General features: G+C 34.8%; 2 protein-coding genes and 1 pseudogene across 2 annotated transcripts; all 3 read left to right on the top strand.

Moving 5' to 3' along the window:
• Window positions 1–2040: 2040 nt before the first annotated feature.
• Window positions 2041–14831, top strand: LOC136235554 (uncharacterized; annotated as a pseudogene).
• A 123-nt stretch (window positions 14832–14954) lies between these two features.
• On the top strand, window positions 14955–16369 carry LOC136235553 (myb family transcription factor PHL7-like). Its single transcript, XM_066025288.1, has 4 exons — window positions 14955–15283; window positions 15547–15663; window positions 15744–15801; window positions 16088–16369. The coding sequence occupies exons 1-4, from the start codon at window positions 15193–15195 to the stop codon at window positions 16347–16349; spliced, it is 528 nt and encodes a 175-aa protein (XP_065881360.1). The 5' UTR covers window positions 14955–15192; the 3' UTR covers window positions 16350–16369.
• Window positions 16370–16590: 221 nt separating this feature from the next.
• Window positions 16591–17306, top strand: LOC136235552 (dirigent protein 11-like). The gene has a single exon (XM_066025287.1). The coding sequence runs from the start codon at window positions 16591–16593 to the stop codon at window positions 17125–17127; it is 537 nt and encodes a 178-aa protein (XP_065881359.1). The 3' UTR covers window positions 17128–17306.
• The last annotated feature ends 238 nt before the right edge of the window (window positions 17307–17544 follow it).

The raw sequence follows: 17544 nt of genomic DNA, 5'->3' as shown, positions 1-17544 counted from the left end.
GCAAAAATAGTAAAATCGTCTTCTTTAATCAACCTATGATTCTTCCATATTTAAACATTTTACCATCACATAGTGTTCAAGAAAAAGGCCGCCTAAATCGTCTAGGGATTCGAAATCGAGAATTCATTCAAATTTTCCCTAATTAGGTCATTCATGCATTTTTTTGGCCTCCTAGGCGACGACCGAAACAAAAACTCATTCATTTTATTTATTATAATTAATTTTTTGACATTAAACTATTTGTTTATAAAATAAAATTGTATATTCATATTTAAAATTTGAATCAATATTTTTTCAATAATTACATAGTTAAATTATATATATATATATATATATATATATATTAATTTTTGTTAATGCTAATACATTTTATATTAATTTTTGTAAATACTAATATACAAAACACGTAATATTTAGAAAAAGAAAACATTAAAACTAAGTTTTTAGATATTTGAAAGTATGATAAATTAAAATTATCCTTATTTTATCAATTAAGGTTGGGGTAAATTACACTCATGACCATTCAATTATATCCATTTTCACATTGTGGTCATTGAACTTTAATTCTTCCTGATATGATCATTGTACTTTACACTTTATTACACCGGTGGCCACCATCACCGTTGACCAACCTTTTTTTTTACCTTTGACTCTCCTTTTTGACCGGTTTTCTCTCTCCTTTATCTTCTAAAACCTATGATGCCCATTTTATCCTCATATCCATCTCCATGAATGAATTTCTCTCTCTAATCTCTAACTTACCCTTTCTCTCTCTAATCTCTTCAAAGAAAAACCTCAACATCTCTTCTTCTTCTTCTTCTTCAACTTTTCTCATCTTTTTGTTTTCCTGGAGAAACAAGCCAAAACCAAGCAATTTGAGATCTGCCCGAAACTTTTCTCTTCTTTCTTTCTTTTTCTTCTAGTTCATGGACCCCATTTTCATAAATTACTACTTTCTCTCTTTGTTTACATTTTTAATTATTTGTTTCTTTTTCATTTATGGGGTTTTATGAGTTTAGTCAAACTGGATCATTGCTTTATTAAGCATTGCTAGCAATTTAGCTACTTGTCATTGGCTTCTTTTTTACTGTTTGGTTGCCGAGAAAAGTATAGAAATTTGAGTTTCTTTTTAATTTAATAAATTTCCATTTTATAGCATATAATATGAAAATGGTAAGTATCCTAAATCAAAACTGAGCTTAGTTGACTACTAAATTCTGCTTCCTTAGCTTAATTACATTATCTGTAATTGATTTCAATCTTGAAAAGTTTGAGTTCTAGAATGATAAGATTCGAAGATGGGGGAAAAGGGAATTGGTTTCTTAGTGTAAGGAAAGCTAGAGATGAGAGAGAAAGGGAGAATTAGATGAGAGAGAGAAGGGGAGAGTTAGAGATTAGAGAGAGATAAATTGATCCATGGAGATGAAGGGGAGGGTAAAATGAGTATTGTAGGTTTTAGAAGAGAGAAAAAAGAGAAAATTAGTCAAAAAAAAGAGAGTCACAGGTAAAAAAGACTGGTCAACGGTTACAATGACCACCAATGTAACAAAGTATAAAGTATAATGACCATACCGAGAAGAATTGAACTTCAGTGGTCACAATGTGAAAATGAATATAGTTCAATACTATGTAATTTACCCATTAAAATTGATTTGAGTAGTTAAAACTGATTTCGAATTTAAATCCTAATAAACATAAAAACTTTAATTCCGTAATAAATATAATCTTCCAAAAAAAAAAAAGATAAATATAAAGTTCCTCAAAAAAAAAATATAAAGTTTAGTCGCCAGGTGTAAATTAACCTTTGAAAGAGTTATTTTAATCTTTAATCCCAATTTGACCCATTCTACTTATCCGGTTCAGATCTGGCGGCGGTGATTGCTTAAAACATAGCGTACAGGTGACGCCAAACCATGAGCGTTATCCTTTTCCTTACGAAACATGAAAAACGCATCTTCCACTAACCGACTTCGGTATTTAATCCACACCGCATGTCCTCCTTTTCTCAATTTAATCTTAGCCTTCAGTTTCGTCTTTGATATACTATAAATACAAGCACCCTCTCTTCCAATTTTAGGTTGTCGTGATCTAGGTATGGGTGCTTGGTGTTCAAGCGGTTCGTGAATATTAAGTTCTTCTTGGTTCGACGGTGTTTGCGATTTTGGTTTTTCGTTTCTTGTGATCTTTATAGATCTATAACTTTTGGCATCCGTTTCGTTTATTTAGATTATTTCGATGCTTGCTTATTTTAGCCATGGATTTCAGCCTCGGATTTTCTTTCTTTTGTTTATGCGAGGAGAACAACATCTGTGGCTGATCCCGGTACTACGATGATTTTACGGTTTCTGCTCTTCTAACGGTATTTGGTTCTTCTTTCCAAGTTTTATTAATTGAAGCTTATGAGCTACCTATTGGAAGGATACATGTGATATGGCAATTTTGGAAGTTTTTAGGAGTTTGATTTATCTTACCTCATAATCGGCAGATTCAAATACAGATGTCTTCAAGATTTTTTGCTTTATATGTTTCCATTTGTATTTCGTCGACGAAGCTAATCTCAAACTTCAGAATTCTAATATTTGGAATGAAACATGGGTCCAAGAGCGCCGTCCTCTTCATTTATTACGGGTTTTTTCTTTTGTGCTGAATAACATTGTTCACGATTGCTATTCACTCTTTCTGCATGAAGAATGAGAATCTCAGATTTCTCTGGTTTGATATGTGGTGCCAGGTATCACAGAAATATACGGAGTTCTGGCATCAGGAAGTTTTTCTTTGTCAAATTTTGTGTGGATTGCTCTGCATCTGGGGAATTTGATTTTTGTCCTCCAATGATTCGATGAAATATGGATTCCGATTGATTAAATGAATCTAGGAGTTTTCTGAGACTTTGATCACCTTTTTTACTTAAATATAGTTTGGGAAGTTTTGGGATTTGAGCCTTGTCTTCTGATTTCTCAGGGATCCACTGTAAATCACGGATTCCATCGACGTGTCGAGAAGTGCGTGTCCTAAGGGCTCTAATGGATTTAACTAAAACAGGGAGCGCTGCCTTCTTTATTTATTTACTTACGTTTTTTTTATTGTGTTGAATAAATCACCAGTGCCCTTCACTCTTTCTGCATGAAGAATTAAGAATCTCATATTATCTCTGGTTGGATATGTGGTGTATCATAGAAATACACCTTAAAATATAAATTTCATCATTTGCCTCCTCAATACCATTTTTCCTCAATTCTTTGACAAAAAAAATTTGAAGATAGAACTGCTTTGCATCTGTGGAATTTGATGTTCCTCGTCCAATGATATGAGGATATGGATTGCAATTTGTTAAATGATTAAAGGGTGTTTTTCGATACTTCGATTTCCTTTTACTTTGCAAGTAGAAATGTGGTGGAAAGTAGTGGAATTTGAGCCCTAGTCTTCTGATTTCTCAGGAATCTACTGTAAATCACGGATTCCATAGGGGTTTAGAAGATATATATTTCAGCAAATGATCGAAGAGGGAGCTTCGCACACTTCTTTAACTTTTTTTTTTAAATAATGTCTTTTTGCATGATAAGTATCTCAGATTTCTCTGGTTGAATATGTGATGCCAGGTATTACTTTAATACATGGAGTTGAGGCAATCAGGAAGTTTTGCTTTTCAGCCTTAAAATATATTTTTTCTTTGTTTTCCTCCTAAAAAGATGATTATTCCTCGTTCTACGATTTTTTTTCTTATGTGGATAGAACTGCTCTGCCTATGGGAATTCAATTTCTGTCCCCCAACCGTTTAATGAGGATATGGGTTTTCTGATACTTTGATCTCCTTTTACTTGTAAAATAAATTTGGTTGGAAGTATTGGGATTTGAGCCTTGGTCTTCTGATTTCTCAGGAATCCCCTGTAAATCACCGAACAGGGAGCCTCACACACTTCCTTCAACTTTTTATTTTAAATTAGCTTTGTTAATTATTCCCTTCACTATTTTTGCATAATGAATAAGAATCTCAGACTTCTTCTCTGGTTGAATATGTGGTGCCAGGTATCACTTAAATACATGGAGTTCGGGCAATCAGGAAGTTTTGCTTTTCAGCCTTAAAATATAAATTTCTTTGTTTTCCTCCTAAAAAGATGATTGTTTCTCATTCTATGGTTTTTTTTCTTATGTGCATAGAACTGCTCTGCCTCTGGGAATTCGATTTTTGTCAGGATATGGGTTTTCTGATGCTTTGATCTCCTTTTACTTGTAAATATAAATTTGGTGAGAAGTATTGGGATTTGAGCCTTGGTCTTCTGATTTCTCAGGAATCCGTTGTAAATCACCTATTCCATCGGCTTTCAGAAGATAATATATTTTAACGAACAGGGAGTGTCGCACACTTCCTTAATTTTTTTAAATGAAGTTGTTCGTTATTCCCTTGGCTCTTTTTGCATAATGAATAAGCATGTCAGATTTCTCTGGTTTTTATGTGACTCCAGGTATTACTTTGATACATGGAGTTTGACGCAATCAGGAAGTTTTACTTTTCAGTCTCAAAATATAAATTTCTATGTTTTCCTCCTAAAAAGATGATTGTTTCTCATTCTATGATTTTTTTTTTCCTTATGTGGATAGAACCGCTCTGCCTTTGGGAATTTGATTTTTTTTCTCCAACCATTTGATGAGGATATGGGTTTTCTGATACTTTGATCTCCTTTTTATTTGTAAATATAAATTTGGTGGGAAGTATTTGGATTTGAGCCTTGGTCTTCTGATTTCTCAGGAATCCACCAAAAATCAGGGATTCCTAGGCGCTTAGAAGATAATATATTTTAACTAATGACAGAACAGGGAGTACTGCACAGCTCTTTAACTTTTTTGGTCTTTTAAATAAAGATTTTCATTCTTCCCTTCACTCTTTTTGTAAAATGAATAAGAATCATAGATTTCTCTGGTTGAATATGTGATGCCAGGTATTACTTTAATGCATGGAGTTGAGGCAAGAGGCAATCAGGAAGTTTTGCTTTTCAGCCTTCAAATATAAATTTCTTTGTTTTCCTCCTAAAAAGATGATTGTTCCTCATTCTATGATTTGATTTTTCTTATGTGGATAGAACTGCTCTGCCTCTGGGAATTCCATTTCTGTCACCCAACTATTTGATGAGGATATGGGTTTTACTTTGATCTCCTTTTACTTGTAAATATAAATTTGGTGGGAAGTATTTGGATTTGAGCCTTGGTCTTCTGATTTCTCAGGAATCCAACTTCGGTTGTCAGGTGTACCCATTTGAGCTATGGGTGCTTTGAGGTCAAGCAGTTCAAGAATGTCAATTTCTTCTTATTTGTTAAACGGTGTTCACAAATTTGGTATTCGTTAAATATCTTCGTAGATCGGCTCCCTATAAATTTTAGCATCGTTTAGTTTATTTCGATACTTGTTTATTTTAGTTCATGGATTTCAGCCTCGGATTTCTTTCATTTTTTAGGCGATCTTTTTTTAGGTGAGGAGAAGAACATCTGTGACCTGATCTTGGTACTTCCATGATTTTAGTGTTTCTGCTCTTCTAACGGTATTTGATTTTTCTTTCCAAGATTTATTTGTTGAAGCTTATGAGCTACCTTTGTTGGAAGGATATATGTGATCTGGCAATTTTGGAAGTTCATAGGAATTTGAATTATCTTACCTCATAATCGGCAGATTCAAATACAGATTTTTTGTTTTATTTGTCTTTCGTGGATGAAGCTAATTTCGAACTTAAGAATTCTAATATTTGGAATGAAACATGGGTCCAAGAATGATTTAGTGTAAATATTGATCTTCTAAGAAGGACTCTGAACTATTTATTAACCACCTGAACAGGGAGCACCAGCCTATTCATTTATTATGGGGTTTTTCTTGTGTTGAATAACATTGTTCAGGCTTCCTATTGACTCTTTCTGCATGAAGAATAAGAATCTCTCTGGTTTGATGTGGTGCCAGATATCACAGAAATACATGGAGTTCGGGCAATCAGGAAATTTTGCTTTTCAGCCTCAATTTAAATTTCTTTATTAGCCTTCTTCAAAATATCATTTTTCCTCGTCGTAAACTTTTTTGTGTGGATAGAACAGCTCTGCATCTGGGGAATTTGGATTTTGTCCTGCAATGGTTCAACGTGGATGAGGATATGGATTCTGACTAACTAAATGAATAACGGGGTTTTTCTGAGACTTCGATTTCCTCTTATTTGTAAATATAGTTTGGTGGAAAGTATTTGGCATTTGAGCCTTGGTCTTCTACTTTCTCAGGAATCCACTGTAAAACACAGATTCCATCGTTGAGAAGTGGGGCTCTAATGGATTTAACTAATGACCAAACAGGGAGTGTTGCCTTTCTTTATTTACGTTTTTTGATTGTGTAGAATAAATCATGATTACCCTTACTTCTGCATGAAGTTATTCATAGTATCTCTGGTTGGATATGTGGTTCCAGGTATCCTAGAATTACATGGAGTTAAGAACTGCTTTGCATCTGTGGAATTTGATGTTTGTCATCTGGCATTTGAGCCTTGGTGTTCTGATTTCTTAGGAATCCACTGTAAATCACGGATTCCATCGTCGACAAGTGGGGCTCTAATAGATTTAACTAATGACCAAACAGGGAGCGCTGCCTTCTTCATTTATTTACATTTTTTTTTATTGTGTTGAATAAATCACGATTACCTTTGACTCTTTCTGCATGAAGTTATTCATAGCATCTCTGGTTGGATATGTGTTTCCTGGCATCCTAGAATTACATGGAGTTAAGAACTGCTTTGCATCTGTGGAATTTAATGTTTGTCCTCCAATGGTTTGATGAGGATACGGATTGCAATTTGTGAAATGATTAAAGGGGGTTTTCCAAGACTTCGATTTCCTCTTATTTGTAAATATAGTTTGGTGGAAAGTATTTGGAAGTATTTGGAATTTGAGCCTTGGTCTTCTAATTTCTTAGGAATCTACTGTAAATCGCGGATTACATCATCGAGAAGTGGGGCTCTAATAGATTTAACTAATGACCAAACAGGGAGCGCTGCCTTCCTCATTTATTTACATTTTTTGATTGTGTTGAATAAATCACGATTACCTTTGACTCTTTCTGCATGAAGTTATTCATAGCATCTCTGGTTGGATATGTGTTTCCAGGCATCCTAGAATTACATGGAGTTAAGAACTACTTTGCATCTGTGGAATTTGATGTTTGTCCTCCAATGGTTTGATCAGGATATGGATTGCAATTTGTGAAATGATTAAAGGGGGTTTTCCGAGACTTTGATTTCCTCTTATTTGTAAATATAGTTTGGTGGAAAGTATTTGGCATTTGAGCCTCGGTCTTCTGATTTCTCAGGAATCGACTGTAAATCACGGATTCCATCGTCGAGAAGTGGGGCTCTAATAGGTTTAACTAATGACAAAACAGGGAGCGCTGCCTTCATTTATTTGCATTTTTTGATTGTGTTGAATAAATCACGATTACCTTCGACTCTTTCTGCATGTAGTTATTCATAGCATCTCTGGTTGGATATGTGTTTCCAGGCATCCTAGAATTACATGGAGTTAAGAACTGCTTTGCATCTGTGGAATTTGATGTTTGTCCTCCAATGGTTTGATGAGGATATGGATCGCAATTGGTTAAATGATTAAAGGGCGTTTTCCGAGACTTCGATTTCCTCTTATTTGTAAATATAGTTCGGTGTAAAGTATTTGGCATTTGAGCCTTGGTCTTCTGATTTCTCAGGAATCCACTGTACTTTAGGGATTCCATCATCGAGAAGTGGGGCTCTATTGGATTTAACTAATGACCAAACAGGAAGAGCTGCCTTTATTTATTTACATTTTTTCATTATCTTGAATAAATCAAGATTACCCTTGACTCTTTCTGCATGAAGTTATTCATAGTATCTATCTCTGGTTGGATATTTGGTTCCAGGTATCCTAGAATTACATGGAGTTAAGAACTATTTGCATCTGTGGAATTTGATGTTTGTCCTCCAATGGTTTGATGAGGATATGGATCGCATTTGGTTAAACGATTAAAGGGGGTTTTCTGAGATTTTGATTTCCTCTTATTTGTAAATATAGTTCGGTGGAAAGTATTTGGCATTTGAGCCTTGGTCTTCTGATTTCTCAGGAATCCACTGTAAATCGCGGATTCCATCATCGAGAAGTGGGGGCTCTAATGGATTTAACTAATGACCAAACAGGGAGCGCTGCGTTCTTTATTTATTTACATTTTTTCGTTGTGTTGAATAAAATTTATAAATCACGATTACCCTTGACTCTTTCTGCATGAAGTTATTCATAGTATCTCTGGTTGGATATGTGGTGCCAGGTATCCTAGAATTACATGGAGTTAAGAACTGCTTTGCATCTGTGGAATTTGATGTTTGTCGTCCAATGGTTTGACAAGTATATGGATTGCGATTTGTTAAATGGTTAAAGGGGGTTTTCTGATATTTCGATGTCCTTTTACTTTGCAAGTATAAATGTGGTGGAAAGTATTGGGATTTGAGCCTTTGTGTTTTGATTTCTCAGGAATCTACTGTAAATCACGGATTTGATCGGCGTTCAAAAGATAATATATTTTAGCCGATGACCGAATAGGGAGCGTCGCCCACTTCTTTAATTTTAATTTTTTTATTACACTGTTCATTATTGCCATTCAATCGTTTTGCATATGAAAAAGATTTCTCTCGTTGAATATTTGGTGCCAGGTATCACTTAAATACATGGAGTTTGGGCAATCAGGAAGTTTCTATTTTCAGCTTTAAAATATAGATCTCTTTGTTTGCTTCCAAAAAAGACAATTATTCCTCATTGTTTTTTTTTCTCTTATGTGGATAGAAGTGCTCTGCTTCTGGGAATTCGATTTTTTACTCCAACCATTTGATGAGGATATGGTTTTTCTGATACTTTGATCTCCTTTTACTTGTAAATATAATTTGGTGGGATGTATTGGGATTTGAGCCTTGGTCTTCTTATTTCTCAGGAATCCTCTGTAAATCACAAATTCCATCAGACGTCCAGAAGTTAAACTGTGCTAAGGGCTCTAATAGATTTTAACTAATGACCAGGGAGCCGCATTTACTTTCTTAATTTAGGTTTTTTTAATAACACTGTTCTGCTTAATGAACGAGAATCTCAGATTTCTCTGGTTGGATATGTATTGCCAGGTATCACAGAAATTCATGAATTAGGCGAATCAGGAAGTTTAGCTTTTCAGCTGGTTGAACGATGTTTATGAATTCCGTTGTGTTTCCTGATTGTACAGATTTGCTCGCTATAGGTCCTATCCTAGATTGTGATTTTTGACTGATTGTTAAGCAATGCTTGTTTGTTTTAATTCTTGGATTTCAGTAAAGATGTTGGGTGGACTAAGATAGATTGGGGGTCATGTTTTTATCTTATGACAGACCTTGTTTTTGGCTTATAGAATGGATCAGATACTGGAGATTTGGATTCTGCAAATAGAAGCATGGTCTCTTTCAGTTTTCTGATGAATAACACGGTTTGAGATGGATCTAGGGGGTTTTCTTGAGCATTGCCTACTTGTAACATATGAATTGATAGATAGTGACAGATTTTCTAAATTTAAGTTCTGGAATTCTCAGGAATCAAACACTGCATGGAGCAATATGTTGGCTAAAATTTGATTGTCCCTCGGTCATCAGGGAGCAATTCTTATTTATTATCTATTTATTGCTATATCGTTATTATGGTAATATTTGCTTAGTAGCAAAATGAATGCACCTGAGTTAGTATGATTGTGTTGTTTTCAGGGTTCTTCTTTTCTGGAATATTGGATTATGTTGACTAAGCACTGTTGGGAAGTAGTTTTTCATGCCTTTCTCAGCTACTTAACTTAATTTCTTTTCTTTTTAATTAAGTTTAGGGTAAATGACTTTTTTTTGCTGATATAATTAGTTCACTACTGCAGAGATTCTATTGAAATTAAGCAAGGTCTCTTTTCTGGCTCTTGTTGATGTGGATACGTGGTTCTGACATTGATAAAGGGGTTACTTTGTTTTTTACTTTTTTCCTACATGATTGTAATTATTTGTTAGAAAATGGTAGATAACCTTACCTCTGCAATTGAAACAAAATCAGCTTTTTGTGTTGTCTTGTTGATATGGTTGCAATCTTGTTTCCAGAGTTTCTCTATTTCAGGTCCAAGCACATTGGATAAGATCTTTGAGGGAGTTCATTCATCCTTTAATTCCTAATGTGAACATGATTAGGATTTTGATATTTGTAGTATTCTTTGATGTGTTCGTTTGCTCTGAGTTATGCAGTGGTGCATTTTGAAATATGATTTGATCGAGCGAGTGAAATATATCAGCAGAGTGCAGAGAATACGCTCAGGAAGTTTGGGTCTTCAATTTTATTTCTTCTCATTGGCACAAGTGTAGTTGATAAATAATTCGTGTAATCTCGAGTGGTTTTGGTTGCATTTGTTTTTCTAGGGGTCCAGCACTTCCCATTGAACAAATATGAGGATTGGAGCTTTCAAGGAGGTTCTTCAGTTCCTCTTTGATATTTTTACAAACATTTCATAACTATGAATTGATTTAATATAGATCTTTAAATGAGTCTCTGTTTTATGCTAGTTATTCTTTGTTCTGTTTCCTGTAGAACTATTTTATATTTGGAGCTCTAGTACTGGATTAGTGATTGGAGCTGTCAACTCCGGATGCTTCGACAAATGAAGGGTTCTCTTGGATCTCCTCCAGTAACTCCCATTGATTAATATGAGGATTGGATTTTTCAGGAAGTTCTTTAGTTCCCCTTGCAAACATTTCAGATGCCTGAATTGATTTATTATGGGTTTTGAAACTATTCTTTGTTTTTTATGCCATAGTTACTAGTACTGGATTTGTGATTGGAGCTGTCACCAAATGAAGGGCTTTCTTGGTTTCAGAAAGTTCTTAAGTTTTTTAGTTCCCCTTGGATATTTTTACAAACATTTCAGATGTCTGAATTGATTTGTTATGGATTTTTAAACGATTCTTTGTTTTTTTATGCCATAACTACTCTTCATTTCAGATGCTTTGACGAACAAAGGGTTTTCTTGGATTTCTCTTCTTTCTTGGCTTCTGATTTTTTGCTTCCTGGATAATTAATAATTAGTTGTTTACTGGTTAGTACATTTGTTTTTCTCTGGGTCCAGTATTTCCCGTTGAAGAATACGGCGATTGGAGCCTTCAGGAAGTTCTGTAATTTTCCGTAAGTTTCTTAAATGATACTCTGTTTTATGCCATAGTTTTTCTTCGGTAAATGATTTTTTATTTTATGCCATAGTTACTATTCTTTCTGTTTCCTGTAGAACTATTTTTTATTTGGAGATCTAGAACTGAATTTGTGATTGGAGCTGTCAGCTTCAGATCTCCTCTCCTTCTCTTTTGACTTATGATTTTTTTGCTTCCCGATAATTAATAATTAATTGTTTACACTCGTTAGTTGCATCTGTATTTCTAAGAATCCGGTACTTCACATTGAAGAATATCAGGATTTGACCTTCAATTCCCTTGGATACTGTTACATATCTCTGAATGATTTAATATGAGTCTTTAAATGTCTCCTTATCTTATGACATAGTTATTCTTCCTCTAGAACTATTGTTTATTTGGAGCTCTAGAAACTGGTTTTGTGATTGGAGCCTTTCAGCTTTGATGTTTTGACGAATGAAGGTTTTTTTTTTGGATCTCTTCTTCTTTTGTGATTTTTTGCTTCCTGGGTAATAAATAAATAATTGCTTACTACAGTTAGTTGTCTTTGTTTTTCTCAAGGGTCATTACTTTCCATTGAAGAATATGAGGATTGGAGCTTTCAGGAAGTTCTTTAATTCCCCTTGGATACTTTTACAAGCATTTCATATATCTGAATGATTTAATATGACTCTTTAAATGATTCTTCGTCTTATAGCACAGTTATTCTTCATTTTGTTTCCTGTAGAACTATTTTAAATTTGGAGCTCTAGAACTGGATTTGTCAGCTTCAGATGCTTTGTTGGATCTCTTCTTTTTTTACTTGTGATTTTTTGCTTACTATGGTTAGTTGCATTTGTTTTTCTTTGTTTTTCTCAAGGGTCATTACTTCCCATTGAAGAATATGAGGATTGGAGTTTATTTAATTTCCCTTGGATGCTTTTACAAACATTTCATATCTCTGAGTAATTTAATATGGGTCTGTCTGTTCAGGTTTTTCTGCGGGTTGTTTGTTTTTTTGTTGCTTTCAACTTTTTTAACTCCGCCTATTCGGCTTAATGCCTATAGCCGGTCCCAAGCCCGGATGAAGGAGGAGGGTTTACATACACGTTGCTTTGTTGGATCTCTTCTTTTTTTTACTTGTGATTTTTTGCTTACTATGGTTAGTTGCATTTGTTTTTCTTTGTTTTTCTCAAGGGTCATTACTTCCCATTGTAGAATATGAGGATTGGAGTTTATTTAATTTCCCTTGGATGCTTTTACAAACATTTCATATCTCTGAGTAATTTAATATGGGTCTGTCTGTTCAGGTTTTTCTGCGGGTGGTTTGTTTTTTTGTTGCTTTCAACTTTTTTAACTCCGCCTATTCGGCTTAATGCCTATAGCCGGTCCCTAGCCCGGATGAAGGAGGAGGGTTTACATACACGTTGCTTTATGTCATGGTTACTAAATCTCCTTGTTTTACATGTTGATAGCCTCTGTAACTAAAAGCTGGTTTGAGGATATCCGTAATAGTTTATGGAGGAGGGTTTATATACACGTTGCTTTATGTCATGGTGGTATTTGTTTATTCCTGTTTTATTGAGTTGTGGGTTACTAAATCTCCTTGTTTTATGGAGGAGGAGGGTTTATATACACGTTGTTTTCTCATGGTGGTATTTGTTTATTCCTGTTTTATTGAGTTGTGGGTTACTAAATCTCCTTGTTTTTCATGTTGATAGCCTCTGTAACTAAAAGCTGGAGAGGAGGGTTTATATACACGTTGCTTTATGTCATGGTGGTATTTGTTTATTCCTGTTTTATTGAGTTGTGAGGATACTAAATCCCCTTTGTTTTACATGTTGATAGCTAGCCTCTGTAACTAAAAGCTGGTTTGAGGATATGCATAATAGCTTACTTTGGGGGAAATGAGTAAATGGAGAGTGAATATGGTGGAAGATCAATAACTGAATGTCTTACTGCTACCTGGAAAGAATATGAGATCTGTCAGCAAGTTTTATTATCTGATGAACAACAATACAACCTAGCCTCAAACATCATTGCAACTAGCAGGAAATTATTTGTGGATTGGCTGATAGATTGAATTTTTTGCCCAGGGTCTGTTGATGCATATTTGATCCGAAAGGCAAGCATACTCTCTTTGAAGAGCTGATAGATGAGGAGACTGCATTCTGGGAGCTGTCCTCTTATTAGATCAGCTATTTTGTATGTTGGAATTGTCACGGAAAGCAGAACATTTTAACTGGTTGCTGGGGTTCCTTCATTAGATCAGCTATTTTGTATGTTGGAATTGTCACGGAAAGCAGAACATTTTAACTGGTTGCTGGGGTTCCTTCATTGCTCTGTTTTTTTGCTGTCTCAGCCTATCAGGCTGTCCTGTTCTTTGCTTTAGGGCTGATGTTAACTCCGGTCTGTTGCTTTCAGAATGTGGTGGAGCAGCTTGAATGCGATTGATTTTGAGCTGTAATATTAGCCTTCTGCTTCATTGTATAAAGATGCATTTTCCTTTCTCTTGTATATCTATTCTAGTCAAACAGAGAGTTTGTTCACACTGTGTAGATGGAGTGTAATTGAGGATCCCAAGTATAATGAGTTCTAGTATATATAAAATAAATTAATTAAAAAAATAATGTGCTTAAAAGGGTGTGATGAGTCTCCAACTTAGTTGGATATAGATTATCTTTTTAAAAAGTACTGAAGTAATCATTTTCTTTTTAGTGTATAGTACTTCTCCAAGTAATCATCATTGGAGATGTTCTAACATTTTCTACCAGAAAATAAAATTCCCCAGGGTGCCAGTGTAGTAAAGTTATACAAAATGAAATGTCAGTTATACAAAATGAAATGTCTTGACTATTTAATCAAGTCTTGGTGTCGCATTTGGGGTTTTCATGCATAGATTCAAAAATCATATTGCATTGTCGTTTGCTAGAAATAATTGTGGGGTTGGTTCTCTTATTTGGCAAACACCACACCATCTCAACCATTAAAACGACCACCCCAACCTATCATATGGACTGCAATACACTTAGTTCCTTACATTATTATGCTGTGCAGAATAATATTCTCTGCAACAGTTTCCTTAGCTATACTCTGTAATTCTCATGTCAGTGTTCTCTCTGATGCCGAAGAAGCACTCGTCCAAGGATACTCAGAAACCTTGGGTAGCCATCTCTCTCTACATTCAACAACCTCGCATTCCAAACTCTAAGAATGTGCAGCCATCATTCGGCGGTGGGGCTTTCATCTTCTGTCGTACACTCACAGAAGAACCAGAAAACACGTCAAGAATCATAGGGAATGCTCAAGGTTTCATAATTCCTATTGAACCATTTGCACATTCTGCTTATCTGACGTTCGATACGCTGGAATATTCAGGGAGTTTGAGTGTGCAGGCAAAACATATAGGCCATGAAGGTGAACAAATTACTGTGGTTGGCAGAACTGTCTCTTTTGCGTATGCTAGAGGGTTCGCTGTTTTTGCACAGACGGATGATCACATGGATCATGTTAAGCTTCAGCTAAGGTTTCCTGATAAGTATTCTCAGAAGATCCCAAGATGAGGGGAGTCATTCGTATGTACTAAAGTTTTGTTTGTTGCTACTGATTAATAAGGATATGAATTGGGATTGGTTATTTCATACTGATGACAGAACTCCTTAGATGGTTACTGTTTACACTTGTGCTATTTTTTATATTGATTTTGATTTCAACTTTGACAAGTATGGAACTTATGAAACTCCTAGGAATCTTCTTTTTGTCATTAACAATGGGGTTTTCTTGTAATATATGATTTGATAGATAGTGGCAGATTTTCCGAGTTTGAAATACATATGATTAGAAAGGGAATGGGTGAAAAGAAAGAGGAGAAAAACAGGTGTAAAAAATTGGAAGCATATGCACAGAAAGAGACATAATAAAGCATATATGGCTATCATAGTTGTCATCGTAACTTTAAGCTTATAATTTGCATAATTGCTTGCAATTGCATTTCCATGATCGGATCATGAGGCCAACGGATAAAGAGCGACTGCGTTGGACACCGGAATTACATGATCGGTTCGAAAGAGCAGTGAATCAACTTGGTGGTCCTGATAGTAAGTTGTTATTATTTGCATAATTGCATAACTGGGGATTAGTTCTTATTAACTTGTCCTAGTGCCTTGAATCTGTATAACACACTACGACAGGAAGCAACGGGTTTCGCTTTAAACCCTAATTTGTAATCTGATTTTTCCATCTCCTTGATAAAACCTATTCTAGCCAACACAACGTTGGTGGTGAACCACTTTTCGATTTTCGTTATTTATCTTTGGCTAAATCCGCACAACATAACTTGTTTGCTTGTTGCAACTTTCAGGAGCCACACCTAAGGGTATTCTGAAGACTATGAACACTCCTAGACTCACCATCTACCATGTTAAGAGCCATTTGCAGAAATACAGGATCTCTAAATTCATCCCAGAAACTAACACCAGTAACTTCCCAAACATTTTTAACTTTTAATATTTATTCTATTCACTATTTCATTTAAGCATTGTTTTTTTCTCCTTATAGAGGGAAAGTTTGAGAAGAAACATCTATCAGAATTGCTGCCCAACTTCAGTGCAACATCGTAAGTAATTCATGTTGGAGATAATTATTGTTAATTATCTTTTTACCTATCATCAGATACTAATTATTAGGCTTGTTTAGAGTTATTTAATAACTTATCTGTTAGTATGTTAGTATCTGATACTAATTATTAGGCTTGTTTAGAGTTATTTAATAACTTATCTGTTAGTATGTTAGTATCTCATGATAGTTAAAGAGATAATTAACAATAATCGTATCCAATAATTCATTCATTTAATTAATTACCTTTTTAATTAACATGAATTGATATATGTTTGTATATGTAGAGGTGCTCAACTTAATGAAGCATTACAAATGCAAATGGAAGTACATAGGCGACTGAGTGATAAAGTTGAGGTTCAAAGGAGGTTAAAGCTGAAAATAGAAGCACAAGGAAGATTTTTAGATAGAATTGTAGAGGAACGTACACTAATCAAACATTTCTCTACAACATCTCTTCCTGCTCTATGTGACGATTCCGATTTCGATTTCGACTCCGAACCTACTACTACTAACACCAATTTTCAACAAAAACTCTACTCTTTCTAAACTCACAATCCAAATAATATTGTGTATAAATAATATCATGTATCAGAATCACTTTTTTCATATTGTGTATAAATAAAGTAAACTATTTTTTCTAAAGTATATGCTAGAAACAATAGTGGGTTTGGTATGTCTTATCATATTTAATCATAAGAGCAAGTGTAACAGTTGGCCAACACCACACCATCTCATTCTCAACCATTAAAACGATTGCCCCAACATATCATATGGACTACAATACATAATGCTGTGCAGAATAATATTCTGTATTGCAGTTTCCTTAGCAATACTATCTGTAATTCTCATGTCAGTGTTCTCTCCCATGCCCAAGAAGCACTCATCAAAGGGCACTTCTAAACCTTGGGTAGCCATCTCTCTCTACATTCAACAACCTCACATTCCAACCTCTAAGAATGTGCAGCCATCATCGGACGCCGGGGCTTTCATCTTCCGCCGTACACTCACGGAAGGACCTGAGAATACATCAAGAATCATAGGGAAAGCTCAAGGTTTCATAATTCCTATTCAACCCTTTGCACGTTCTGCTTTCAATGTCGTTTATCTGACGTTTGATACGCCGGAGTATTCGGGAAGTTTGAGTGTGCAGGCTAAACATATAGGCCATGAAGGTGAACAACTTACTGTGGTGGGCGGAACTGGCTCTTTTGCGTTTGCTCGAGGGGTCGCCGTTTTTGCTCAAACGGATCATGTGGATACTACTTATCATGTTAAGCTTCACCTAAGGTTTCCTGATAAGTATTCTCGGACAATCCCTGGATGAGGGGAATCTTTTGTATGTTTTACTGTTTTGTTCCTTTGCTATTGATTAATAAGGATTTGAAGTGGGATTTGCCTCATTTTTTGTTGGATCATTGATCTTAAGGTCCGTTTGGTAACACTGTAATGTAATGTTATGTATCCAAAGTTGTAATGTAATCAAATTCGTAATGTAATGGAATGAAAAAGTGATACTATCATAATGTTTGATTGACAAATAAAAAAAATGATAGAATATATAATATTTATGTTTTCCTAATTAAATGTAATCATAAAATTTTAATTATATAATTAAAATCAATGAAAAACGGAGAATACGAAAAATGCAAAGAATTGAATCGAAATCAAATACAAAATTGTGTTAGCTGAAATCAATAAATTAGTATGTAGTTTTTTGCATTTTTATATATCTTTTTATATT

This window comes from Euphorbia lathyris, chromosome 7 (genome assembly GCF_963576675.1).
Source record: "Euphorbia lathyris chromosome 7, ddEupLath1.1, whole genome shotgun sequence".
NCBI lineage: Eukaryota > Viridiplantae > Streptophyta > Magnoliopsida > Malpighiales > Euphorbiaceae > Euphorbia > Euphorbia lathyris.
This window is presented reverse-complemented; position numbering and strand designations above follow the sequence as displayed.

Bases quoted from the DNA above. Each gene is read 5' to 3' on its own strand.
- LOC136235553 (XM_066025288.1), top strand. From the start codon at position 15,193: ATGAGGCCAACGGATAAAGAGCGACTGCGTTGGACACCGGAATTACAT. The intron at 15,664-15,743 runs GTAACTTCCCAA...TTCTCCTTATAG, and splicing joins CATCCCAGAAACTAACACCA to AGGGAAAGTTTGAGAAGAAA. The intron at 15,802-16,087 runs GTAAGTAATTCA...TTGTATATGTAG, and splicing joins CCCAACTTCAGTGCAACATC to AGGTGCTCAACTTAATGAAG.
- LOC136235552 (XM_066025287.1), top strand. From the start codon at position 16,591: ATGCTGTGCAGAATAATATTCTGTATTGCAGTTTCCTTAGCAATACTA.